The sequence below is a fragment of the Lampris incognitus genome, chromosome 15, assembly GCF_029633865.1.
Source record: "Lampris incognitus isolate fLamInc1 chromosome 15, fLamInc1.hap2, whole genome shotgun sequence".
NCBI classification, from domain to species: Eukaryota; Metazoa; Chordata; class Actinopteri; order Lampriformes; family Lampridae; genus Lampris; species Lampris incognitus.
Window position 1 is genome coordinate 11,736,872 of NC_079225.1, and position 16,806 is coordinate 11,753,677.

At 44.8% G+C, this 16,806-nt stretch overlaps 1 protein-coding gene across 4 annotated transcripts; it reads left to right on the forward strand.

The window, feature by feature from the left end:
* Window positions 1-1,561: 1,561 nt before the first annotated feature.
* On the forward strand, window positions 1,562-15,968 carry max (myc associated factor X). Of its 4 annotated transcripts, none has more exons than XM_056294368.1 (5): window positions 1,562-1,773; window positions 2,102-2,128; window positions 7,578-7,685; window positions 14,020-14,158; window positions 14,408-15,968. In XM_056294368.1, exons 1-5 carry the CDS (start codon window positions 1,738-1,740, stop codon window positions 14,593-14,595), a joined length of 498 nt encoding a protein of 165 aa, XP_056150343.1. In that variant the 5' UTR covers window positions 1,562-1,737; the 3' UTR covers window positions 14,596-15,968. The 4 variants fall into 4 exon arrangements, with proteins under 4 accessions (XP_056150343.1, XP_056150344.1, XP_056150345.1 ...); XM_056294369.1 differs by having other exon boundaries at window positions 14,035-14,158; XM_056294370.1 differs by lacking the exon at window positions 2,102-2,128.
* Window positions 15,969-16,806: the final 838 nt, after the last annotated feature.

A 16,806-nucleotide genomic window follows, 5' to 3' on the forward strand; every position in this document is an offset into this window, starting at 1 on the left:
TCTTCTTCTCAGGTGGCCTCTCGTAACCCAGAAAAAGTGTTGGGTGAGGGTTGTCCAGCGTTGGCTTCTTATCAACAAAGTGAAACGAGCAAACATAAAGAGTCTGAGGGGGCTTTTGCAAGTTTAAGTTCTTCAGCCAATTTCTTTTTGCCCCGTCGTCTTGTGGGAGGCGATGGAAAGTGTACCATCGCTGACAGGAACAGTCTGACTTAGTTTTAGGCTTATGGTCGAAGCACTCCCGTTTAAGCCACTCGTTAAGCTTCGTCTGGTTGTACGTACACCCACGAACAGCGCATGTTGTCCCCGAGCTCCGTAACGACATTTTATATCTTTTATCGTCTCTTTTTTTTTAAACAAGAACAGCAAAACCTAGCCAGTCAAATCTGCCGCCGGTCTGCGATACTGCTTCCGCCGAACACCGGAAGTATTACCCATAATCGTTTCCCCGGTGGACCCCCTCCCCCCTCCCTCCCCCAGGAAACTCGAGGATAAGGGTGGGGATATCTGCAGTCAGCTTAGACTGGAAGAGGAGGTCAGATGAGTGACCAAGTGTTTTTCTCAATAAACGTTGTGTCCAGATAAACTGTTACAACTTCCTTTGATGTTCTTATCTGGGTTACTGAGCATGCGCAAAAGACCAAAGAGTTTACGGTTCTGATTTACTGGTTCTCATAACGTCAATAAAGTTCAGCTCTTTAAGTTTAATGGAACCCCCCCCCCTCCTATTACCATGGGAAGGAAAAGAAACCCGTTAAACGTATTACTCGATAAAGGGGTTGTTGTACCTGCGTATTTGTGATAAAGATTACGTAACGCATAAGACTCAAAATAAGTGCAATTTGTAAAAAAAAAAAGAAAATGAAGACTATTATAAGCAGTTGAGTGGCTGCTATAATGGTCGTGGCATTTATTTTTGCAGACGCACTGAGCGTGAGCGCGTGCGCGCGCGTGTCCATGCGTGCGCGCGGTGGCTCAGCGGCGCACAAATCCACGTGTATCGTCCGTGGCTGTGTGTCACTTTTAACTTCAAATCCCATCATGCATTTAACTTATATTCCTGGACCTTGTAGTCTATAAGCGAAACAGCTTCGGTTAGGGGAGCGACGTCAATTCCCGTCCATCGATCGTCTTCGTCGGTTTTCGCTTGTTACATACGAGCGAACGCCCCCCGCCCCCCACCGAGCGTCTGCGTGCGATTCGCGGATCCTCGGCACGTGTCTGTTTTAATCAAAACCGTTGGGGGGGAAAAAAACTACAAGTTCCAGAAAACGCGGAGAGGTCGCGCATGCGCGTTGCGGAGCGGCGTCGGCGGAAACTACAAGTTCCAGAAAACGCGGAGAGGTCGCGCATGCGCGTTGCGGAGCGGTGTCGGCGGAAACTACAAGTTCCACAAGACGCGGAGAGGTCGCGCATGCGCGTTGCGGAGCGGCGTCGGCGGAAACTACAAGTTCCACAAAACGCGGAGAGGTCGCGCATGCGCGTTGCGGAGCGGCGTCGGCGGAAACTACAAGTTCCACAAAACGCGGAGAGGTCGCGCATGCGCGTTGCGGAGCGGCGGCGGTCCGTGCGGAGTGAAGTCACGTGTAGGCAGTCGGTTGAGCGGCGCTCGGTTCCGTCTAAACAGACCGAGAGTCCGGGTGCTAGTCTCGTCCGTACATGACCGCCTGCTGGGAGCCGCAGCGATTCATGTTGTTTCCGAGTCGCCCGCTCTTTTAAAACTGACCTTTCCGTCGAAGGATGAGCGACAACGACGACATCGAAGTCGACAGCGACGTGAGTATAAACTGCGTTTTCGGTTTTATTCCCCCCCCCTACGGACGTTATTTGCCCAGGAGGCGACTTAAGCTAGCCTAGCTCATTAGCTAGCATTAGCCAGCGGTAAACAGGCTAGCTGCCGTAGTGTGATAAGTATATTTTTGTGTGTGTGTGAAGGTGTCCAGGAGCTAGTTCATATCGGTAAGCAAGGCTAGCGTTGTAAAATCGCCATTTTTTTTTGCCTTCTTCTAATCTAAATCCTAAAATTTGGAGATCTACTGAGGCTACAATTGTACTTTTTTTCTTCTTTTTTTTTTTTTTTTTTTTTTGCTCTGTTTCTTTGCAGGAAGATTCGCCGAGATATCACTCTGTGGTGCGTAATGATGGGGACGTTTGTCCCGCGTCGAAATGTGTCCACTTGAAATTGCCCATCTGTGTCTTCTTCTTCTTCTGCTGATACAGTGTCTCGACCCGGGATTAGAGGCTATTTTCTTCTTCTGCTGATACAGTGTCTCGACCCGGGATTCGAGTTGGTTTTTTTGGAAAACGCGGCACTCTGCTGCTCATGCACGCTGCCGTAACTCCCCATTATTATTTGTTTTGTGATATTAAAAGCATGCAACGTTTTTTTTTTGGTTGTATCACAGTGACGAAGGAGATCGGCTCTATCGTGAGCCACGCGTTTCTGTCACTGCAGCCATCCTTGCACGCTGTCTGTCGACCTCGATGTGCGGAACAACCCACGCTGTATATTCGCAACCGTGGGGAGTCGATCGCGATCAAGAGCCTTTGTTACCCCCCCCCCCCGCCCCGCCGCTGCAACGCTGGGGGTGTGAGTGGGTGCAGGGGGATAGCCACCAAGACTTGCCGCACTTGGCTGTGATAATCAGCTGTTCCCCATCGGCTTTCCGAGCCACTCGCGGGGGTTCCGCTCACGGTCCTGATCGCCTCATGCGTTAGACGATTTAGGTCACCGATGGGGAAGCGCTGGCAGTTGTTTCAATTTGTCGTGGGGGGAAAAATCAACAATGTAGCCACGTCAGATAAGACTGGAACGCCGTAAAACGCTCCCGCACCTCGGCCCGAGCCGTCTTGTGACTCGGGCTGTTCTCGTGTGCCGTCATTAGAGCCCATCTTCTTCACAGGCCATCGGCTGCTGGTAGGCTAAGTGAATGACGTAGCCGCATCTCACACCGGTCTGAACAACAACACACACACACACACACACACACACACACACACACACACACACACACGGCCGCTGCTGCATGCACAACAGCACGCATTTAACCTCTACACCGACAGGAAACGACCACGTATTTACAAATTGCAAATGGCAGAAACGGCATCGACAAGGCAGGCTTTCACGTGGAGTTAACAGTCGTTCATAACGCTCATACAATAAAGCCCTTTATGCCGTTGCCCTCCAACAGACCTCAGCCCACTCTGTGCTAATCGGTGTTACTGTATGCGCCGTGACAGCTGAGTGGCTTTGAGCTGTGGAGTCTTGACAACCAGTTCAGATCCTAATTGGGAGTCCAGTCATCAATTAACTAAAGCAACGAGTGTCACCCACATTGTCACCGGATTTACCGACGCCTTTCTGCTCAGTATGCCCTTGAAATTGACACAGTTGGTGTCCAGCTCGACTCGTGCACAAAAAGAAAATATTATTTTTTTTCCCCCAATGATGGCTGCAGCGCAATAGATACTGAATGACTATTCAGATTGTTTTTTCCTCAGCAGATGAGTCACATCAGTGATAATTGTTCAGACTAAGTGGACTGAGTAAGACTTGTCACCATGCGTGACGCCAATGTTTTGTTTTTATGTTTTTATGGATTACATTTTTTTTTGGATACAGCTCTCCATTAATTTCTAAAAAGAACTTCTCAGTTTAATGCTTTTCCTACAGATATTTTCGTTATACTTTCATTTTCCACACACTATTAAATCTAACACAAACCCCCACCCCCAGTTTCTTAACTTGCGTCCTGCTATGGCAGGACTCATGCAGAATGCAAGGAGACTGCAGGTAGCCAGAAAGCTGGGGAAAGCAGCCCTTCTGACTCAACACCTGAATTAGTTATGTAGTATGTCTGTCAGGTATGAATGGAATGGAAAGAGCACCTCAGCTGGCACGTCCGCTGACACATGAAGGGAATGGTATCACTTTTATGATGGACTGATAATAGTTTCGCTTAGGGAAATTGGATACCTGTTTTTCAAGGTGCCTGATATGTCTAATGACCTAGATGCCCAGTATGTCTAACAATTAAGGAAGTAACTTGAAATGAACCAGAGCTTGTCTTGAATGATAATATAATTTCAGAATGCAGTTAGTAATATTACTGAATCTTTACCAGATTAGGAGTTAACATCAAGCTATAGAAAGGGCTGAGATATCAGTTTGCTATATGCTGTATACTTAAACCATTAATAAAGTAAGCCCCCCCCCCCGAATAGAATTCAAACACAATATACGTACATCTAACAGTATAATCAGTGGACATATGTTAGACATGTCAGTTAATATGGGAGAAATCAAGAACTCCCAAATTTTGAATTCAACAGTGTATCTGAACTGAAACACTGGGCAACATTTTCAGAGCTGCTCAGAGGACCGTCCGTGCGTGTGAGGCCGCCTTCGCAGCTTTGGACCGTTTTCATAGCGAGTGTTTTTATTGTGTCGAAGTGTTTGTAGTGTTGTATTGGAGAATGTCATCCATGGCTGTTGGTATCCACAAATGTGGTCACATTTTCCATGTGGTCACATGGGGCTTCTTTCGAGACCTACAGCGTTTCTAGCTTTGGCATAGATATGAACATGCTTTTGCTTAACTAAACAGTAGATAGTAAAGCTCATTCAGAAAATGTATGCCTTTTTGAAATTGAGAAAATGTGCTTTTTCAGTGATAATTCATCTACTTGCAAAATAAAATGTTTTGATTGGGCTCCATGGGGCCCAAGGTCACAAAACTTACTCAGCATATAAAGAGCAGTATTGACTGAGAAGTAAGGACTAATATGATGAAAATCATATCATTCAATTATTATTCTGTGCAAGCGAACAGCAACCCGTGAACTCTGTTTAAGGGTTTGTTTTACCTTGGTCCTCTTTATTTCCTCCAGCCTAGTTGGATATAGGAGGCAAAGCAAGTGTTCTCAATCAGTCCCCCTTCCATCCATTGAAAGGGACCACATTAAAATTGCAGTCTCATCTTTTTTTTGTTTTTTTCCCTTTGGCTATGGGGTTTATCAGGGACTTGTCATGTCTCTGTTGCTGTGTGCATGTTATAAAAAGACATTTGGCCCTAGTCTGAAAGCCTTTCGTGTATGTCATGTAACTGTTGTGCAGTATGGTACAGAATCTTGGCGTTCACATTCTTGCATGTGAGCTGTGTCGTTATGGAAGTCAGTGTTGTTGCCTTCCAATGCAGGACTCTTATGATCCTTAACAAAGTGGGTGTTTATAGCTGTGAGACTGTCTAGGGATTAGAATTGAGAATGTTCCTGACTGATATTGCAGAGTTGATAATGAACCACCCACCCCATTTAAATGATCGACAGTCTGGCGTTGCCCTTGTGATCTAGCATTGTTATAAAGGAAGAGGTGACTGATCCTGAAGATAAAATTGGCTCCCGGAACAATAGCTTGTTTCCGCAACTCGAGGTGCGACACTCGAGGCTTGTTCTCTCTAATATGTTGCCCTATTAGCAATTAGATGGCCCTTATATGATAAGAAAGGAACACAATGAGTCCTTAAATACTGATCACGTGGCTTTTCTTCTTTGTATCCCATCTGCTTTGTGCTATGGGTTGGCTAGGTTGTGTTGCTCCCTTGGTGTCCCTGCTAATTTTTAAGCTTTGCCTATGCCTGCTGAGTCAGCACATTTGAAGTTTAAGGAGTGACCATATCAGGTGATCCACACAGAAAATGTTTGAGTGCTTGGACGTCTTTTCCTACATCAAGACAGACGAGATCAGGCCATAGTTGACCACAATTGGATTTGATAGGACGGTGATGAGATCTTAGACAGATCTGACCTGTAGCTGGGCTGTTAAACTGGTCCAAGTCTGACCCTAGTAATATGATCATGGCAGTCATTTTATACTGTGACCGTCAAATTGAAATGGAAATTTGTCTCTGAAACTTGGAACCAGTTTGATGCATTGACTTGACTGGTTCCAGCATGTGTGTTTGGTCATTCAGCATATATAAAACTGATAAATGGGTGTTTGTGTTACAAACTGGAATTTGTATTTAGTGCAGCAGCCTGAAATGAACGTGACCTGGTGAAGGAAGTTTAGATGATAAAACTGCATAGTCTTAAAGACATTCCACACTGGAGGAGTCACATGCTCCTGTGCAGTGTACAACATACCTGAATGTCATGATCAAACAAAATTATGACCCTTAACCTTACCCAAGGTGCAGAGAAGAGAGCCTTAATGAACACGCCCCAAAGCTACATTCCAGGATTTATTCAAACAAAGTTAATATCAAATTTGAATTTGTCAGCCCCATCGTCCTCTCACCTCATCAGAATGACTTTAATATGTTTGACTTGGACCTGGATGTGCATTAGACGAGCCTCTCCTGCATGCCTCTCTAAAAGAAGTAGGGACAGATATGCTAGCGGGGTCAGCCGCTGTCAGAGTTGAGGGGTGGAAACAAGAGGTCGCTTACAACTGCAGAATGCAACAGAATGTGCAGCGATGAATACTGTGAAAGCAAGATCTGGTTTTCTACATTGCTTACTGTTTCAGACCTGGAGGTCATTTTAGGTGACTGATTCATAACACCTCTCCCAGCTTACGTTATGCACATTGTGGGCAGTGGAGTAAACTGGTTCATCCACCAGCCATAAAAGCTGGTGTATCCAGGAATTCACCTCGGCCACTTTTATGAATGAAAATAGTAAGCTATTAACACTAAAATGACCAGGATTTCACTCCTAGCTAAAACGACCATGGGCGGTCAAAAAGAAACGTCACTTAGCAGCTACAGCTAAAATGGACCTGTATTTGGCCATAAGTAATTTCCTGCAGTGGGGGTGTGGTGGAGACGACAGTAGTTTTTAGTCTTAAAGTTGACATCTTTCCATTTAAATACTGCAATGTTTAATCGACTGATATCTCAAAATCTGATGACTTCATACAGCCGATAAGGCTTGTTGTTCATAAATCAATGTCATTACCACTACTGCATGACTAGCGCTGAAATGACTGGTCGATTAGATGTCAGTCAACACACAATCAATTTATAGTTTTGGTAAGGCGCTTAATTGATTTAGACACTTTTCAAATAAAAATGCCAAACATTTAGCGGTTACAGCTTCACAAATGCTAAGATTTGTTTGCCTTTCTCCAGTTCATGCCCCAAATGAGTTTTGTTTTGTTTTTTTGGCTGGTCGGACTCAATAAACACTTGTTAGGCACCGCTTCGACCCCCGGGAACTTGTAATTGGCATCTGTCGTTATTTTTGACATTTTGTAGACTAAACGATTAAGCAAAACAACAATTGATACATGAATCGATTATGAAAATAATGGGCAGTTGCAGCCCTGTTCATGACTTAATAATATAACAGCAGCAGACCGTGTTGGTAACAGGAGCTGATGCCAGAAACTTCAATATTTCTCTCCCAGTCAAGTATTTGTCCGGATGTAGTGGTGAGGTGGGACCTGGTGGTGGATCAGACGTTGTAAGTGACCGGGGACAGTAGGCTGGAGTCTGCTGTTATTGCCCCCCTGCACCCCCCCCCTCTCCTGCCGGTCTGCTGCCAGGCTGAAGGCCCTTGTGACTCTCTCATTGCAGGCAGACAAACGGGCACACCACAATGCGCTGGAGCGCAAGCGTAGGGACCACATCAAAGACAGCTTTCACAGCCTCCGGGACTCCGTGCCGGCCTTGCAAGGGGAAAAGGTTGGTAAAGCCTGGGTAGGGCCACTCTCAACCCTGCAGCCAGCCAGCAATGGCTGATGCAGACCTAACGTTGGGAGTGGAGCTAAGTGTAGTAGGTTTGTCTGATATCAATTTTTAGTGTGCTATGTTTGTGTTAAAAATGTATTTTTTTTAAGTTTGTTGAATTTGATGGTAATGAATTATGAACATATTACATTGAATGTGATCTCATAAGTTTTTGTCACTGTTTATTTCATATGATATAAGCCCTTAAATTTATGCTGTAATTTCTGAACATGAATGAAAAAATGCAGATGTTTTTACTTGTTTAATTTTTGTCAATCCTGTGAGGGAGTGGAGGGGGAAATATCTAGAGGGCAGATAGTGCAAGAGTACAAAATGGCAGCAACAAGATAGTGATGCAGTCGAAATGATTGGACCAGCAACAGGAAGTTTTTATTGGGAAATTTTTGTTGCTCTCTTCCTGTTTTGTCGTCCCTGAAATTGAGGTTATTTGGAGTGGGCTCATTAGCTAGAATCTTGTCTTTCTGACCAAAAGGCTATCCTGTCCTCTTTCTTGTACCCAGAGATAAACAAGTACAGCTTTTCTAAAATGTGAAGGTCACGAGTGCCCCCCCCCCCCCAAGAACTTCACTAGTTTTAGATGAATGTGTGAACATTGTCATTCTTGAGCTGTTCCCCTCAGGCCGTAGAGCTAGGTGAACTCTAGTAGAAGCCTTAAACACTAATTTTTTCAAGTGGAGGGAAATTTATGTTACGCCATTGCTGTTGTCGGATATTTAAAGTCCCATTGTGTAACTTCTGTGCTCATTAGCATTTTCTGTGGCCGCGAGTGATAATGGCAACCATGGTTCACTCTCATTCATTCATCACCCATTCATTATTTGCTGTCGCATGTAGTGACGTCAGGTTTTAAACTGCAGCGACGCAACATTTTTAGTTCGGTGCAGTGTCAAGATCCATCAGCTAGGATGACCGCAGAAATTTACCCATCTTAAAGTGAAATAACTTCATTTGAGAGTAAAGGACAAAATGTACTGGTCAGGTATGTTTCCGTTGTAATGCATGCTTGGCTACAGTCAAGTAAAGAGAGAAATGTCAGACTCTCATAACGGCAGGCTTACTACTAGGGATGCAGCGATTAACCGATTTAAATATTAACCGCACTCTAAAACGCCACGGTTTTGTAACCGTAAAGGCTCGGCCCCACCGAGTGTTTCTGTTCTCATTCTCAAAAAAGGGACATTATGGTTCATTGTTATGGCTACACAGAGAGGAAATGTCGCTGTAACCTGTAGACAGAATGCAAACAAAGTTACACCAGCTTAAAATGCTGTGACGACTGATATTTGGTTTTGAGAGCGGCTACCTACATCCGTCCATCCATCCATCTATGCTACATTAGCTAAACAATGACTGCGGTAAAGTCAGTTTCCTGTTGAGATATTCGTTTGATATTCAACCAATCAGCCTGTTACCGTTCTTGACTTTATGATGTCAAATATGTGATAAAACGGTCTTGATTTATAGTCTTCACGCACCACAAAGCTTGATTTGGGCATCCGGGTGGCGTTGCGGTCTATTCTGTTGCCTACCAACATGGGGATCGCCTGTTCGAATCCCCATGTTAACTCCGGCTTGGTCAGGCGTCCGTACGGACACAGCTGGCCATGTCTGCGGGTGGGAAGCCGGATGTAGGTATGTGTCCTGGTCGCTGCACTAGCGCCTCCTCTGGTCGGTCGGGACGCCTGTTCAGAAGGGAGGGGGAACTGGGGGAAATGGCGTGATCCTCCCATGTGCTACATCGCCCTGGCGAGACTCCTCGCTGTCAGGTGAAAAGAAGCGGCTGGTGACTCCACATGTATCGGAGGAGACGCGTGGTAGTCTGCAGCCCTCCCCAAATCAGCAGAGGAGGTGGAGCAACGACCGGGACGGCTCGGAGAGCAGGGTGATTGGCCAGGTACAATTGGGGGAGAAAAAGGGGATGGAAAAAAAAAACTTGGTTTGGGGGATATATATTTAACCAATTTAACATGTATTTTCCAGGCTTGCAAATGTGTAACTACCTGAACAACCCCCTCAATGCTGTCAAACGTGGTCTGGAAAATGCATATTAATTTTACCACAAGACTACCTGGGGTAGTCCAACCTTGGGGGGCTGTCCTGTGGGTGGAGTTTGCATGTTCTCCCCGTGTCTGCGTGGGTTTCCTCTGGGTGCTCCTGTTTCCTCTCACAGTCCAAAGACATGTAGGTCAGGTGAATCGACCGTACTCAATTGTCCCTCGGTGTGAATGTGTGTATGTGTGTGTGTGTGTGTGTGTGTGTGGGCCCTGTGATGGCCTGGCGGCCTGTCCAGGGTGACTCAATCTGCAAAACTTGTTGGGGGGAAAAAGTAGCAGTTAAAGGGTCCAACACCTTAAATTTACTGCAACGCATGTTCGAGATCACCATCCATCTTTATACGTACAAGTAAAGGTAAGACACAAAGTAATTGATGATAAAAAAAATTTGAATGGCAAGTTACAAAATGAAACGCTGAGTTGGTAGTGAATTGAATATAAAAGGGTCACTTATAATCAACGGGGTAGTGGTGAGTTAAGAGTTGGGCTTTCAGTGCAACGTAAAGCAACAGCAGCAAAGCAGGGAAAGCAGCGTTGTACTTTTTATAACTTAATGCTCATCATAAAGGCATATAATTCCCTCAAGGGCTTCAGTGGGATCACTGACAGCCTGTTGCTTCTTTCCATATTTGTTGAGTAAACACTAGACGGTAGGTAAATATGCTAAAAGGAATTTGTAGATTTCCGGCACTATACCATCCATCCATCCATTATCCAAACCGCTTATCCTGCAGTCAGGGTCGCGGGGATGCTGGAGACCACGGGATCTAAATACATTTCAGTGTTTATCAACACCTGCATAAGAGATGTTATCAAAATTTTTCTTTCATTTTTACTAAAACTGCAAACAGACAAAAAAACAAAACAATAATAGACAGCATTTGCTCAGGCCACATGTAAAATTAGATTATAATTAGATTATATATAATTAAATTAGATTACATATATTAGGTTATTAAAAATTAATTTAAAAAGCATGGATGACAACTGATGATAATAACACTTCAGTTTATTATTACCTGCATTAGTAATATTTTTCCCTAGGGGATCAATAAAGTTCATCTAAATCCTATATTAATTATAATAATTAAAAATACTGTATTTTGAATATTGAAAATAATCAACAAGTCATTACTGCAAGTCCAATTAAAGTTCATCATGGCACGGATTATTATTTTTCTTATTCACGTTTGCTGCAGTTCAACCCGCTGTTGCAGAATCCTTTGCAAAGTGTGTGTCTTATGCTCCCTCTTAATAATGAAACTGGGGGCGTCCGGGTGGCGTGGCGGTCTAGTCCATTGCCCGCCTACTCTGTTACCTCCAGCTTGGTCGGGCATCCCTGCAGACACAATTGGCCGTGTCTGTGGGTGGAAAGCCGGATTTGGGTATGTGTCCTGGTCGCTGCACTAGCACCTCCTCTGGCCGTTCGGGGCGCCTGCTCGTGGGGGGGGACTGGGGGGAATAGCGTGATCCTCCCATGTGCTACGTCCCCTTGGTGAAACTCCTCACTGTCGGGGGGGAAAAGAACCGGCTGCCGACTCCAGGTGTATCGGAGGAGGTATGTGGTAGTCTGCAGCCCTCCCCAGATCGGCAGAGGGGGTGGAGCAGCGAATGGGACGGCTCAGAAGAGTAGGGTAATTGGCCCGATATGGTTGGAGAGAGAAAAAATACAAATGATACAATTGGGAAGAAAAAGGGGGGGGGGAATACAAATAATGAAACTGAAACCGGCACTTTTCCTCAGACTAGAATCATACCTTCTCAAAATCTATTTGAGATTGGAAATAACTGGCAGAATTTAAAATGGTTCGGCACAAAAACACACACACTGGTTGCTCCCTTGTATAAGAATTTATTAAGTGGAGAGCAACACTGCTTGGCTAAATGTTAGCATGATAGTAACCTGGTACATCATTTGTGCTGAATAGCTTCTATTATGAGGAAGCAACCAGTTTGCCAGCTTTTATCCTGAACAATAACTGATGCTTGTAGAAGGAAGTACCTAGAAAACAGATTCCTACCCAATATTTATACATTTATATGATCACTTGCAGCAATGAATCTAATAATAATCAGCAAAAGCATTTCTAAACAGGAATCCTAGTCATACCATTCTTTCTGTAAAAATCTACCAACAGATTTGGCTGTTCAATACCAAGATTCGGGCATACGGGGGTTTGTCAGAATAATGAGATGGGCAGCACACCTATTTATTTCAATCAAGCTGTTATAGCCTTATTTTTTTATTTTGCTTCAGGCGTTAAAAACAACATGTAAATTAAAAAACAAACAAAAGTTTGAAATAAATTCACAGCATTGCCCGCTGTGAAATAACTGACATCTCTTCAACAGGATAGGCCTACTTCTTTATTTCTCTTTAAACATAAAAACTAATAAATCTAAACAATAATTAAATTTGACAAATCAAATTATTCAAGATTTCCCCAGGAAACAGGGAATAAGCCAAAAGAAATTATTTAAGATTGGAATTATTTTTTTAAATCTGCGATGCTGTCGGTAATTGCTCGTTTCCATGTCTCCATGAGCAGGGGCCTCAAATCAAGTTTTCTGGGTTGAAGTAGATGAGCTGCAGTCATTTTCACTGCTGGATGTGGGATGTGCCTCGCAGAGATATACTACATTTACATATATTATAGCCTTGTGAATAGACTTATTGCCTGCATTATATATAGTATATCTGCCCAGATAATTGCAGAATGGCCGCCTAGCTCCTAAGCAACTTACCCGTTTCAGGTGGTTTGCCAGGTTCGATGTTACTGAATGATAAATGGGTTCTTTCTTAGAGTTTGTTAGTTTTGTCTGTCAAAATTTCGAAATGCCGTCCCTACAGAAGCAGTTGGCCGTGTCTGTGGATGGGAAGCCAGATGTGGGTATGTGTCCTGGTCGCTGCACTAGCACCTTCTCTAGTTGGTCAGGGCACCTGTTCAGGGGGTAGGGGGAACTGGGGGGAATAGCGTGATCCTCCCACACACTACATCCCCCTGGCTAAACTCCTCACTGTCAGGTGAAAAGAAGCAGCTGGTGACTCCACATGTATCGGAGGAGGTATGTTGTAGTCTGCAGCCCTCCCTGGATCAGCAGAGGGGATGGAGCAGAGATCGGGACGGCTCGGAAGAGTGGGGTAATTGGCCAGATACAATTGGAAGAAGGGGGGGGGTCCGAAATGCCGCCATACTTAAGGCTTCTTCTGAGACATGGTTATAAATAGCCTCATTTACCAGCCACTCCGCCTCGGGTTTTAGCTTCTCATCAGTTAACCACCACCAGCGCATGTTGTCATGTGATTTTTTTTTTTTTTTAAGCTCACCCCGCTAGAATATAAAAATATAATGTAATGCACACTGACTGAAAAAAGACTGCAAGAACTTGAAAGAATTTCAAGTTGACTGAGGGGTCATTGACGGATGATTCAACTCATCGACTTTCAGGGGGCAGCCCTGCAAAATATACACTTAGCTCTTACTGAATGCGAGCAGAATAATAACTGACTAATGTAGTTTTTATTACCATATACGACCATCGAGTGAGGGTAGCACCAGTGTTTCTTCCTCTGCTTGTGTAATGGATCGCTAAAGGGTGGATGTTAGCTTGTAGTGTGTCAACATGTATAAAATGGAAAATTTGGCAATCAGAATTCTGCATAGTGGGACTTTAATTAATGGAAAAGTACTGTATGAGTAATAGTCATCTGGCTGCATTGATGAGGATGGTTAATCAGGAAATTCACAAGGATGCTTGATAAGGAAATAAGATGGTTAATAAAGAAATGGATAAGGATGCTTGATAAGGACAGTGCCTTTTGAAAGGCATCTTGCCTGCATTGCTTTTGTAGAATTAGATGTATGTTTGTTTAGGACTCATAGTAGAGATGGGAAAGCCAATCAGCAGGTGTCTACCATTAAGGGGCCACGGTATAGGGTGTGTGTTGTAGCGGGCAAACACAACTTTTTCCAGGCAGAAACTGGCCAGGTGTCGGACCTCGTCTTGTGGATGTGGAACCAGGAGTAATGTGAAAGATTAAGAGGGGAGGCAGGTTGTGCCAGATGTCTTGTAGTGTGCTGCAGTTAGACTCCTCCAGCCAGCGGGCCTGTCTTTTTATGGCCCTCTTGACAGAACTAGTGGACTTAATGTTAGAAATGTCATAACACCTGTAACCTTGCGTCCTGCTTTAGTTTTTCATTTGTCGCTGACAGCAATCTATCAAACAGGCGTCCCGAGCTCAAATCTTAGACAAAGCCACAGAATACATCCAGTACATGAGAAGGAAAAACCATACCCACCAGCAGGACATCGACGACCTGAAGAGGCAGAACGCACTGCTAGAGCAGCAAGGTAAACCATTCCTCCTTTTGAGACCACCTGTGGCCGAATCACCTCAATCTTAGACCCCTGAATGTCCTGTGGCTCATTACATGCCCACTGTAGACTGTGTGCTACTCGGAGTCTTTTGAGCTTAAGTTCCTCGACAATCGTTCTCATCTGCTTCCTCTGCCCTCTATTGTTTGCACTTTTCTTCCTTGGTCTTCCTGTCTCTGGAGCCTACCTTCCTATCTAAACATCTCTCTCGCCTGTCTCCTGCAGTGCGTGCACTGGAGAAAGTAAAGGGCTCGACCCAGCTCCAAGCCAGCTACTCCTCGTCCGACAGCAGCCTGTACACCAACCCCAAGGGCAGCGCCGTGTCGGCCTTCGACGGAGGCTCCGACTCCAGCTCCGAATCCGAGTCCGAGGAGCCCCCCAACAGGAAAAAGCTGCGCGTGGAGGCCAGCTAGAGATGGCACAGCTAACCCTCTGGTGGGCAGGCAGCAGATAGGTGCTGGGAGTGTGGGGGAGGGGGGGCACAGCCTTTTAAAGCTCTCTAACTCCTCCCACCAACCTTATACCCATGTCCCACATCCCTCTCATCGTCATCATCCTCCTCCTCTAGCCCGTCTGAGTGGGTTCGCACTGGAGACTTGTCATCATGAACCCCGCCACAGCCGTCTCTCCATGAAACCTTGGAGGGGGGGGGGGGGGCTCTGTATTTGCATCTCTCTCTCTCTCATTCTTCCCCTTGTTCTTTGACAACTCCCCCGCCCCCTCCCCCCGCTACATCAACAATCCAAAACACGAGGCAGCTTGGCTACTTATGGACTTGATGCTTTTTGTACCTTCAATAAAAGTCCCCTCTCCCTCGCTTCATTGGGGGGGAGGGGCGAGCCAGGCCCTCCAAGCACTGCTATATATCTGGTGTTTTGTTTTTTTTTGTGATTATTCTTGATAAAAAAAAAACCTGTTTAGAATTTACACACATGCCTAGTCGATACGTCCTGAAGAAGTTTACCTTTTTAAAAGAAACAAAACATTTCTAGCCTACTTTTCCACGACCGAATGTGAAGTCGCTTTGAGAGCAAACGTTAAAATGATACCCACCTCAGGCCCACTGGATTGCAGATGTTTTCCATTTTGACACTCGTTTGTTAAAAACCAGAGACAAAAAAAAACACCTATTAACTCCTTGTGTTGGGAATTGTTTTGAGAAAAGGTGAAAATTCATGAACTTGTTATTGTACTTTGTCCTTTTAGCTTGAACTAGTGAATGACTTTAGGTGGCTGAATATGTTAGGCATCTCGGTTTTTATATATTATAAAGCATTAATTGGATGTTTCCGACTTCTCTAAAGTATGTTATGCATTTTGTAGTATCCTCACAAATTATAGGAAAATGCCAATTTGTCACTTGTAGTTTTCCGTAAGGATATGAACTAGGTATTGAATGTCAAAAGGTAGCTCCCGTTTCTCTCTTCCAGAACGAGAGGGAAGTCTGTTTAATGTGTTGTGCTTTACACAGTAAAATTTTTAATGTTGCTGAATCCCCCCCCCCTTCCAGGCAAAAAGGAAGCATTTTGCGTGTCTAGGAAATTGTGTGTGTGTGTGTGTGTGTGTGTGTGAGTGCGTGTGTGTGTGTGTGTGTGTGTGTATATATATATATATATCGTTCCCATTTTATTTCCATTTAGGATATTATTAGTGTAATAGGTCTTTGTCCGATTCCATTCCATGGAAATTACAGGTATGTTGTACATACTGCCAACAATTGTCTTGCAAGTTGAGGCCTACCTTTACTATGAGACTATAAAATAAACTATTTTATCCTTTAAAACTGGTCCTGTTTCTATTTTGATTCTATTCTGGCATTCAGTCATCGGCTGAAAATGGTGAGGGTATCTGAAACTAGTTTATTTAATGTCGTTCACACAGGGCAGCTTCATTCTAATTGGAGCCATTAATTGTTGGTTGTGCGTTCAAATCTGATCTTTCACAGGGTGTCCAGGTGGCGTGGCGGTGGGAAGCTGGATGTGGGTATGTGTCCTGGTCGCTGCACTAGCGCCTGCCCTGGTCACTCTGGGCATCTATTCGGGGGGGGGGGGCGTGATCCTCCCATGCGCTACGTCTCCCTGGGGAAACTCCTCACTGTCAGGTCAAAAGAAGCGGCTGGCAAGTCCACATATATTGGGGGAGGCATGTGGTAGTCTGCAGCCCTCCCCAAATCGGCAGAGGGGGTGGGACAGCAACCGGGGTAATTGGCCAAGTTCAACTGGGGAGAAAAAAGAGGGAACCCCCCCCCCCCCAAATGTGATCTTTCACACATTACTGATGTACATAAAATACAGTTTGTCCTCTATGGCTTCTGTAGCTGTACTGTTCATCGGGGTATTAGTATTTAGTCGGGCCCTGTTGGAAATATTTGCCCTATAATCTGTAAAGCCTGAGGGTAAACATCATCAGGTTTTTCTGGCTTGTGTTGATGCTGGTCTGCAGAAGGGACAACTAGAGCGTATTGTGCTGTGTTACAGATTAGGCATTGCTTCTTTGCTCACAGGTGTGCATTTTTACACCTTCCAGAGACTAAAAATAGGGGTCGCTAAGCCCCGTCGCTAACCATCACAGTTTGGCCAACACGTCCCAATTAGAACGGTTTTCTTTTCAATGGATGGTATTTC

Coding starts and splice junctions, on each gene's coding strand:
- max (XM_056294368.1), top strand. CDS start 1,738: ATGAGCGACAACGACGACATCGAAGTCGACAGCGAC. Junction 1,774..2,101: donor ACATCGAAGTCGACAGCGAC/GTGAGTATAAAC, acceptor GTTTCTTTGCAG/GAAGATTCGCCGAGATATCA. Junction 2,129..7,577: donor CGCCGAGATATCACTCTGTG/GTGCGTAATGAT, acceptor CTCTCATTGCAG/GCAGACAAACGGGCACACCA.